Raw genomic sequence first — 11,284 nt, 5'->3', positions numbered from 1 at the left:
AAAACTATTTAGCGTGGGACTATCTAGTGCCCCCGGATTTTAAAGGCAATCTGGACACAATGCTCATTACTCTTTTTTTTACTAATTTACTCGTTTTTCTAAACACCGGATATGACGTCACTGATTTCACAAAGTAAAAATTGAATGAAAACGCTAATTTCATGATGTTTATTTATGACTTCATTGTGTTCTGATGGTGAAAATGTGGATGGTTTATTCAAAAATTACATTTAAACACGTTTTTTTTTTGTTCAACCGCAATGCATTGTGGTCTATATTCGCTAATGCAGTGAGCTTTGAGGGGCGTTAGAGTTTCACAAAGACATCTTGGAAATTTCTAGTGCACTCGATATGGAATTGTAGATTGGGACAGCGATACCAAATAGCAAACGCACTATATAGTGAACCATGTAGTGAGTAGGGAGGGAATTTGGACATAGCCGTAAACTGGACCTCAAAGTGACTTACCTAATACTTAAAACAGTTTCCCATGTGTGGTAAAAGAAGTATTTATAGGCTGTTTATAAAAGCAAAGTCTAAAACAGACAGAATTTGATTGTTACCTGACCGGTTAAACCAGAACGTTGAGTTTTACTGTAACTGAGCCTTAACACGAAGTTACAAGATGAAACAACATGGAAGGTGTTCAAATCTGTGAGATAAACGTACAAAATTATATAATTAAAAACATGCTAAACAGAATAGAATGTATCAAATCTTTATTGATTAAAACATAAACCCATCACCATTTCCAGACAAGTATATTACATACAGAAGTGTAAACAAATACATAAAAAGTAATCGAGGATTTTAGCATCATACATACTGTCACATTTATTTCTATTTAATGAACTTTGTTTAGTGTATACAATACAGATTCATCAAAGTGCAAATTTTGAGGGAGTCTGTCAGATGTTTTATTTATGATATTCCCATAGATCCAGGCATAAAAGCTTTAGCGTAAAAAAAAGTTCCATTATGTAACATAACAACAAAACAATAGGAACAATACTGTTAACCCAACTTGTACCATTTGATAAAAGCTACAAAAAGCAATTTATATTTTCCTCAACAAGTTTGGAAGTTGAGATTTTTCAGATATAAGAAAAATACTGAAAATATTTACACCTCTCAGTAAAAGTAACAAAATTTGACTTTAATTGATGATGATAACAAAAAACCGTTCCTAACTAATAAGGCAACTTTACTAAGCAAGTCAAAGCTGATTAAATTTGTCAAAAAAGTTAAAAAAACAAAAAACAAAATAGATGTATAAAATATAGATATAGTATTGAAATCTTTTATACTCTTTATTACAGTGATTGCATCATATAAATGTCAAAAAATCTTTTTTTTTTTCTTAAAATATATTTGATTAGTTAGGATGGATTGATCCAAATAAAAAATAAAAACCCAGAACTGGTCACATATGTGTTCATTTAAAAGCTTTTACATTATTGTAATAACTAAGAGGTTTAGTAATAATGTGAAGATACAGTAACTATTTCTTTTTTTATACATTTCTTGTTAAAGGCAGTCAAATATATCACTTCAGAAAAGAAAAGCTTTAGCCCAAACTAAAGTTCAAAGTATTTTTTCATGTAAAAATTATAAAAATGTTCAAAATTTGGCAAAAGGTTGAAACTACATGTTTTTGAAAAGGTTTTATTACTTAATTTATTTTATTTTGTGGAATTTTTGTTTTTCAGATAATGCATGCTATTTCAGTTAAATGTCTCAGAGTTTGTAAACTTACATATTTCAGTAAAATATTCCTGCTGCAGTAACTTAAAAGGCAAAATATGCAACCATACATTTTAACGTAGGCCACCGAAATAAAAATATGTGCTTGTTTTTAAAATTTTCAATACAAAAAAAAATTAAATGACAGACTATAGATAAAATAGCTTAATGAAGCTGATTTGAAAGTGTTCGATCAAAAATGCACCAAAATTGCTTTAGGAGACTATTGAGCCGGATGAAGATGAAGAGGAGGAGCCAGGGGTAGGAGAGCTCCCGTCACCACCTGTAGATGTAAAAAAAGTTATCCATTCACATTCAAAACGACAGATTAAAAAGATTTAAAACATTTTTAACACTTATCCTCTCAAATAGAATTTCCATTTCCTTTAATACTACAGAATTCGACTTACCAACAGCAGAGTCTGAGCTGATGGACTCATTGGAACCTATGAAAAAATAATAATAATCATGTTGATATTTACATTGAGCCATTGTGTATTTTAACTTGTGCATTTAAGGTCATGAAATTCAATTGTCTTTTTACCAGTGTTACACCTAACAAGCAAAAAATGTTGCAGTTCCTCAAAAGACCGCTAGGGATAGCTTTTTTTTCAAGTAGCAATTTCTCTTTGACCTCCATGTTAAAAAGTCGATATTTACATAAAAAATAAGCATATGTTTATCATGCAAATGTTTTCTTTACCTAAATCCTGTTGAGATGAAAAACTAGTTTTGTTTTTAGAGCTCATCCTTTGATTTATTTAATACATCACCAATTGGTCAAATCTGTGTCAAAAGTTTGCTGCAGAGATTTAAAAAAAAAGTTATTTCCGATTTATTCTTTGAAAATATAATTAGGTTTATTTTAATGTAAAATATGTTAAAAAAAAACCTTTTCCTGCTGTACTTCCACCTGCAAGGTCTCAGAAAGGCATTCAAATCTGATTTTATAATATTCATTTTTTTTTTTTAAGTTTTTTATTTGTAAAACTCCAGTTCACAGATTGAGGTTGAAGCCACACGAATAAATAAAAAAAGAAAACTACATTACAAGCAACTGTTATGATTACCTTAAAAAACGAAACTTTTGTCCACAAACTTTTTCAAAATTGGGACATGATAACTTTTTGTAACATTTTGCGGTTTTCAATTCTTAAATTGAAAAATGGGAAGTTTTTCCTGCTGCAGAAATAAATGTAAGCAATCATAATTGTTTTTATCATATTTGAACTGATAATAAGGAAGATACCAACCGCGTGTGGAGGAGTCTTTCTCAGGATCTGAAAATATAAAAAGAAAAATTAAATCTTGCTTTAAGTGTTTTATCATTTTTTGCACAAAACAAAAAAAAATCCAAAATTTATTGTGCCTTTATTGCTTTTTTATTGCTTTATGATTTCGTTTTTTGTGCACATTTTTTGCATTAAGGATATAATCTGATTATTTTTCCACTTGAAAAGAGTTTGGATTAACAAAATATTGAAATTAACACTATTAACTTACAACTTTTTTTAGAAATGTTGCTCAACAATTCAATTAATACCAACCATCAATGAGAAGAATCTTCTCGTGATCTTGTCCTGCAAACATACAAAGAAAAATTACAACTTAGGTTCATCATTTTTCAACAGAAGCATGAAATCCTTAAACTGGTTTATAGTTTGGAACAGGTATAACAATTTTTTATTTTTTTGCAATAAACAAGGAAAAAAACATTAAACTGCTCCTTTTGTTCCTATTTCTAAAACATACAGTATAATTATCCTTCAAGTTTTTTATCATGATTTATCTTTAAAATTTTCTATATTTTTAAATTGCCTTTTATTATTTTTGAAAACTTTTTGGCTATTTTTAAAAAAAATGATTCTAATTTCTTGCAGTAGTAAAGATGATTTCATTTATTTTCATTGTCAAGTACTAGTTTTTAACTTTAATTTATCATTAAATAGTCTTTTTGTCATTCTTTAGGAGGGAAATAGGCGAGATTTTAGCATAAATATAAAAGGAATCACTAATTTAACTACATTTAAAAACACAAAATTCTTCACACAAACTAAAACAAATGACTGAAAAACTTGTTGGTTTGGGTAGGGACATTAGAAAATGATAACATAAACACACACATGAGGAAAGCACCCACCGTAAAAATACATAAAAAATATTCATTTAAATGTTTAATGAGGTTTATGGATACAAACCATTCCAGAGATGTAGAATTGCGATGAGCTTTACTCCACCTGCAAACAGAAACAGAAAATTTAGGCTTTTAACACTTTTCTACATTAACAGTGTGACATTTTGCCGTTTTCCCCAAAACAAAAACATATAAATAAAAAAAATATAATTTCTTCATTTATTTGTTTTATAAAGGTTCTTAAACAAAACAAAAATTAGACACAAAAAACAACTTACTTTTTGTTTCAGATTGTTTAGTAACATCTGATCTGCCATCTGTGAAAACAGATATTTTCAGTAAATAAATAAAATCATGCTGCATTTGTGCATTTTCATGGTAAATAAAATTAATCTGCAGCTACACATGTTTTTAAATGCTCTGAAACCAACCGCTTGAATCAGAGGCGTCCACACTCCCAGTACTTCCACCTGCAGGAACACAGACTGATGTAAACATCTAATAATTCTGGTTTCTGTTTCGTTCACTATCAGGCTTATTATTAGAAAATCTTCAGTTCACAGCTTAAGTTTTTCTCAAGGAGCTAACAAGAGACAAAAAACATAAAACAAAGCTACATTATTTACAATAATTATCATTATTTTATCCTCATTTTTGTTCATTTTTTGGATACGGTTCCTTTTGTAACTTGTATTTTTTTTTATTCTTAGTGTAAAATGTGAACAGACACATTGAAACAATCATAATAATTAAGAGAAAACTTATAATATTTGAACTCTTGTTAATAATAAGAAAGATACCAACCAGTGGAAGAGGAACCCTTCTTGACTTCTAAAAATATAAAAAGAAAAATATATAAAATTTTGCTTTTAGAGTTTTATTAGTTTCAGGCGTAAAAAAAAAATCATATTTAAAGTGTGTAAGTCAGGACTATTACTGGCACCTAGAAAGTCTAAAGGTCTACCCCTTGTGCTGCCTTAACAAGAAATGCGATTTGCATGTTGAATTTGGATCCACCGGATCTCCAACAATGTTCATGAACCTGACACTTCTGCCGCATGTGGGAGGAGCTATCTGGAAATACTGGTCTGCAAAAATATCACAATAAACTAACTCCTTCTATACAACTGTTTGGAAATGTTGCATATAATCCTCACCGTGTTTTACGGTTTTTAAACCTCATATTATCAAGTATTTTCTTGAAGTGTTGATTGCACTTTGCTATTGTTTTTTAATATTTTTGCATTTTAAACAAAACGGCAATCAAACAGCATCTGCAAATATCTTATATTGATGAACGTCTGCAGAGAGGATGATGCTAACCATTTCTTTCACTTATTAAGGTTAAACTGCTTTTCATCATTTAAATGCATATTTTTATTTTCAGATTGTTTCATGATTTAAATGTTGATTTTTCTATATTTTTAACTTCTGTTTTATGATTTTAAATACCAGACCATTAAGCTACTTTGTTAAAAGATTGTAATTTCTTACAGAGGTAAAGATAATTAATATCTGTTGTCAAATATTAATTTTAAAACTTTTTTTTAACTCTCGCTGTCAGAAGAACCTATTTATCATTAAAGAGTCTCTTTTATCTCCTTTAACAGGGAAAAAGGTCGTATTTTAGCTGAAATATGGAAGTAGTCACCACTTCCACTGCCCAAAAATACTAAACTAAAACAGTAAAAAAACAAAACTTAATTGGATTACAAATGTATGTGACACTCATAGGCAGAAACCAACTTAAAAAAATCCAAATTTTTTAAAGACATTAGTGGATACCAACCGTTATAGAGACACAACCTCGCAATTGCCTTTGTTCCACCTGCAAATACAAACATTAAATTCAGATTTATTCATATTGAGCTCCTTAGTTACAATTTTCTTGCAGTTACCCAAAAACAATAACAGAAGAGTAAAATGGAATATAAATCAGTATTTATGATATTTATTTTCACAATCTCTTAAAGTCAAATTGATACCAGAGGGATTAAAAATGACTTACTTGTTGCTTCAGGTTTGTTCTTATCTTCAGGATTGCCATCTGTGAAAATATAGACATTGGAAATTTTAGTTTGAGTATAAAATAAGTTTTTGCTGCAAATACTACTTCATATATTTTCATCAGTTTCTTCAGTGAAAAAGAAATCAACCCTTTAAATTGGTTAAATTAGGACTATTTATTGACTGTATTTAGAGAAATGGATCAAGTGATGCCACCCATAGAAAATGACTCACTTTGGGCTAATAAGGTCAATTTAGTCGTCCTTTTTTTTTTTAGATACGGAGGCCGCCATGTCGGAGCCAGACGTCATTTCTATGGTTTCTATGGTAACCATTCTCGCCAATTGGGAGTGAGATTGTTTAAAGTCCACATCCCACCACTTGAAAAAGGGCTACACAAAATCGGTTAATCAAATGTTTCGAATGTTGGACGTAAGGGCCAGCAGACACCCTAACCGAGGCATCTGATTGGCCAGTTTGAAAACTGAAAACATTACACTACAGAAAAAAATATAATGAAAAAAAAAGGATTAATTAAGAAAAATTAAAAATAAAGACCACTTTTAATATGGAGTCTTGACTTCTTGTAGCCAGCAGGCACTTCCTGTTTGGAATACAAGGGATTACTCTGTCCAGTTCTCATATACAATCAATGGGACTGTAGTTGGCAACTGGAAAGTCTAAAAGTGTGTCTAAAATTCTTTGTGCATCTATTGCTTTGTAATTTTGATTTTTGATGTTCTTATTGTTATTCATTATTCATTTGCATCTTTATAATAATTTTTAAAACTATGTGAAGAATTTAGATAGACCAAAATAATAACTTCTGCACCTCATGAAGTTTTTTAGAATCATTGCAAAACATGTATTAAAAGGAAAATACTAACCATCAATGAGAAGCATCTCCAAATCTGCAAAAATACAAGGAAGGATCAAAGAAGAAGAAAAACTTAATTGCAGCTTTTATCTTTTTTTCTACTCAAAGTGCTTTGAAACATCCTGTTGTGAATCTAACACTAACCCTTTATGAGCTCCAAAATCGATTTGGCTTGTTTTCCACCTGCAAACACAAACGTTAAATTCAGACTTTTCTTTGTTGAAACATTTACAATTTGACTGCAGTTTACCCTAAAACACAAACAAACGAGTAAAATATAATAATATAATTTTTGATAATTTCTACAAGCTCCTAAAGTGAAATTGCAACCAGAAGGACAAAATCACTTACTTTTTGTTTCAGATTGTTTCTTATCATCAGAATTGCCATCTGTAAAAAAAAAAAATAGACATTTGAAGATTTATTTTGAATGTAGCTGCAGGTTTATTATACAGATCCACCGTTTGTTATATTTTATCTCAGCTAGATAAACAAAAGACAAAACTTTTTGAACAAAGCTACATTATTTACAACTACTTTTGGTATTTTAATAAAAAGGAAACCTTTATTTTTACATATTTTATTTGCTTTAACATAATACTTCTTAATATTTTTATGTGTTATTTTATTTAATATTCTATTTATTTATTATTAATATTTATTTATTGAATTGTAGTAATCACTTCATATATTTGAAGTATGGCTGTCAACGTAAATGCATGTTATTAATAAAAACAATAAATAAATAAAATGAAAAATATCAATTGTCTTCCACTGGCTCAGGCTTCCACAGCATGTGTTAATTTCTGATAATGCTCATGTCGTCGCTCATTATCCCTCTTATACCATGGTTACTTATAAAATAAAATAAAGACTAAAAACTGATTTTTCATACTTTATTCTTATTTTTTCGGTTTAGATTACTTTTCCCCAAAAGGTGGACTATTTGATCTTTACTGCAGCGGCAAAAGAAAGCGATTTAAATACTGATACCAACCATTGGGAGAGGAATCCTTCTCGGGATCTGAAAATATACAAAACAAAATCAAATCTTGTGGTTAGTGTTTCAATAATTTTAGACTTAAGAATAATCACTTTTTTGATCTGATGTACAAAACATAACACAAATATTTGCAAATGGTGCTTTATCTATTTTCATTAATGTCTTTAGTTAAGAAGAAACCAACCGTTCACAGTGGGTAGGTCAGGACTGCCGTACATTTTTCCTGCAAAAAAATAATTACATTCTAAATTTTCCAACTGAAGGATACAATCTTTACAATTCTTTTTTAGTTTTTAAACAAAACACTGTAGAAGATTTTTGTTATTCTGTACTTTGGTGCATGTCGTTTTCGTTACATAAAAAGAAAAGAGTAAAAAATAGTATTATCTACAAATAGTATTTTACATATTTTCACTAAGTCCTTTGTGAAAAAGACACCAAATGTTTTAAGCCTGTAGGTCATAAATTTTTTAACTTTTTTGTACCTCTGTTGGTTTATGTTTTATATTTGTGCAGAGTTGTTTATAACTCATATAAATCCCTGTAAATCTTGTGATTGTTTGCATTGACAAATGTATTTCACATCTTAAGACAAAAAACAAATAGTCTAAAGAAAAAAAAACACATATTTAACCTGTGTAACTTAATACGGAATTAGAAATATTGCAGAGTATGAGGAAAATACCAACCATGGATGATAGGAAACTTCTTATTTTCTTTGCCTGCAAATATACAAAAAAGTATTAAAACTCAATTGTAGCTTATATATTTTTTTAACCCAAGCATACAATCCCATTTGATAGTTTTTAAACATCATTTGTAATATTTTTACCCAGCCTATTTTTAGCAGCTTAAAAAATAAACAATATTTACTTAAATGTTTAGTGACATTTATGGATACTAACCGTTCACGAGATGCAAAATCGCATTGACATTGATTCCATCTGCAGACGGAAATATATAATTCAGATTTTGACACTTTTCTACATTTACCCCAATTGTCCTGCAGTTCACCCCAACATAAAAACAGATGAGTAATTATTTTGACAAACTCTTAAAGAAAAATACCACAGGGGTATAAATATTTTTTTTAATAATATTTTCTTATTATCATAATTTCCATCTGTTAACATAAAGACACTTTAAATTTCGTTTTGAATGTTAAACATTTTAATACATTTTCTGCATTAACACAAACTCAATAAATAAATCCGTCTGCAGCTTCACATGTTTGACATATTATCAGACCAACCTCTTGAATCAGAGGCGTTCACGCTCTCATTACTTCCACCTGCAAGAAAACAGATGATTTTATGGAAAAAGTAATACAACATTTAATTAACTCTATGTGAAGGGTCTGGATTGACCAAATTAGTCAAAGTTTTAATGATTTCCAAGAAGTTTTAAGACATTTTTATTTCATGGAAGATACAAACCATCACTGAGGGGTAGCTTCACCGCATCTACAAGAATGAAAACTTATTTTTGAAAATGTTTTAAGAATGCAATCCACACAGAATTGTATTTATTTAAACATCACACTGTAAAGATTTTTTTAAGGGAACAAACCTTTTAAGAGCTCTAAAGCAGTTTTGGCCGTTTTTCCACCTGCAAAAATAAACACTAAATAAATTCAGGTTTTGGACATTTTTTTTTTAATTTACACCTACAAGTTTACAATTTTTTCTACAGTTCACATAAACACAAACAAGTTAGTAAGAAGAATTACAAATCTGCAACTAATACATTTATTTTTTAAATCTCTAAATTGATACTAGAAGGTTAAAAAGATTTACTTTTTGTTTCAGATTGCTTCTCAGCATCAGAACCGCCATCTGTGAAAATACAGAAATTTTAATTTTTAGTTTGAATTCAAAATGTGTTAATGCTACATTAATAAACCAACAGATGTTTAACATATTATTAACCAACCTCTTGAATGAGGGGCATCCAAATTCTCAGCACTTCCACCTGCGAGAACAGAATGATATTAAAACGTCATTCTACCTGAATAATTTTTATTTGGTTTTGTATCAGTTGGTTTAATTTGGAAAGCTTGAGTTCTCTCTTGAGTTTGTTTAAAAGAGCTACACGAAAGACAAAAACTTCAAACAAAAATACTTTATTTTTAGTTGTTTGCATTGTCTTAAAAAAGGTGACTTTTATCCTCAAACTTTGTCCTACATACCTTTTTGTGATATTTAAATTCTTATAATGTAAAATGTAATGTCAGATGTTTAAAATGTTTTTGCAGAATTTAATTTAAACAGTCATAATAATGTAGTAAATACTTCTTATATTTGAATGGATGTTTTTAACATGGAAGATACCAACCACTGGTAGAGGAATCCATCTTGGGATCTGAAAATATAAAAATAAAAACAGAATCTTCTGTCATGGTTTGGCAGGTATTCAGAATGCCGATTTTACATGACACATTTTTATTCTCATAAGGCTTCTATAACAATGACTTGTGTCCATGTAAACGCAGCTAATGAATTAACTTCTGCTTGAAAACAAGAAGTATTTGACATTTATGATATTATATGGAAAATACCAACCATCAATAAGGAGTATCTTCACATTATTTCCTCCTGCAAACATAGACACACACAAAAAAAAATCAAAACTCAATTGCAGCTTTTATCTTTTTTACTTCACATTGTAAAGCCTTTTTTTTAAAATCAATTTTATGTTGCTTTATGATTTTTTTGTCCTCATATCTTTTTATAATAAAAAGCAAAATAGATAGAAATCGGTATCTTCAAATGTTACTTCACATTTCTCAATGTCTGCAGTGAAGAAGATACTAACCATTCGGTACAGGTACACCGACGGCATTGTTACCATCTGCAAATAAAAAAAAAAATTAAAAAAAACAATACTTGATTTGTTAACATTAGAAATGTTTACCACACACAAGGCAGAAATCCACCTTACGACAAAAACAAAATCTTTAGCTCAGAGGGTAAAGTCGTGGACTATGTACGCATTTTACTGCAACCGGGTTAATTTTTAGTGACATTTATGATTACCAACCTTTCATGAGGTGTAAAGTTGCGATAACATTTATATCACCTGCAAACAGAAACTAACATTTAAACTTTTGACACATATACAATTTATCTGCAGTTTGCATCAAAACAAAATAAGTAAAAAGAATTAAAAATCTACATCTTTCAAATTAATTTTCTCAAGATCTTAAAGTAAAATTGATACCAGATAAGGAGCTGGAGGAAGTGGAGGCAGTATCACTACCTGCAGATATAAACGATAGTTTTTTATTTATGGTTAGTGAAAGATTAGAACTATGACAAAAAAGATTTAATACATTTTCAACTATTTTCTTTGAAAAAAAATAATTTCCATTTTTCTATAAAAACAACATCCAGTATATGGTTAACAGAAAATTAACGGTAGACTTACCACAAGCAGAGTCTGAGCTGAGTGATCCTTTGGAATCAATGAAAAATGATAATAATCAGGTTATTTACATGAACCTATTGTAAATTAAAAATTA

The 11,284-nt window shown here is 29.4% G+C and overlaps 1 protein-coding gene across 1 annotated transcript; it reads right to left on the bottom strand.

Annotated features, from left to right (window-relative positions):
- Nucleotides 1-702: 702 nt before the first annotated feature.
- LOC112139673 (dentin sialophosphoprotein) lies at nt 703-11,207 on the bottom strand (the record flags this gene model as incomplete). The annotated part of the gene is given in 28 exon segments (XM_024262505.1): nt 703-2,026; nt 2,154-2,189; nt 2,997-3,023; nt 3,291-3,323; nt 3,942-3,980; nt 4,156-4,194; nt 4,309-4,347; nt 4,682-4,708; nt 5,667-5,705; nt 5,886-5,924; nt 6,772-6,795; nt 6,906-6,944; nt 7,113-7,151; nt 7,759-7,785; nt 7,949-7,987; nt 8,454-8,486; nt 8,670-8,708; nt 9,017-9,055; nt 9,201-9,227; nt 9,334-9,372; nt 9,561-9,599; nt 9,697-9,735; nt 10,099-10,125; nt 10,326-10,358; nt 10,579-10,614; nt 10,804-10,842; nt 10,984-11,022; nt 11,191-11,207. Coding segments are annotated over 26 exon segments (912 nt in total). The 3' UTR covers nt 703-1,958.
- Nucleotides 11,208-11,284: the final 77 nt, after the last annotated feature.

Source organism: Oryzias melastigma, unplaced genomic scaffold (assembly GCF_002922805.2).
Source record: "Oryzias melastigma strain HK-1 unplaced genomic scaffold, ASM292280v2 sc00454, whole genome shotgun sequence".
In the NCBI taxonomy this organism is placed as follows: domain Eukaryota; kingdom Metazoa; phylum Chordata; class Actinopteri; order Beloniformes; family Adrianichthyidae; genus Oryzias; species Oryzias melastigma.
Note: the sequence above shows the minus strand (reverse complement) of the source record. Positions and strands in the feature narration are given on the sequence as shown.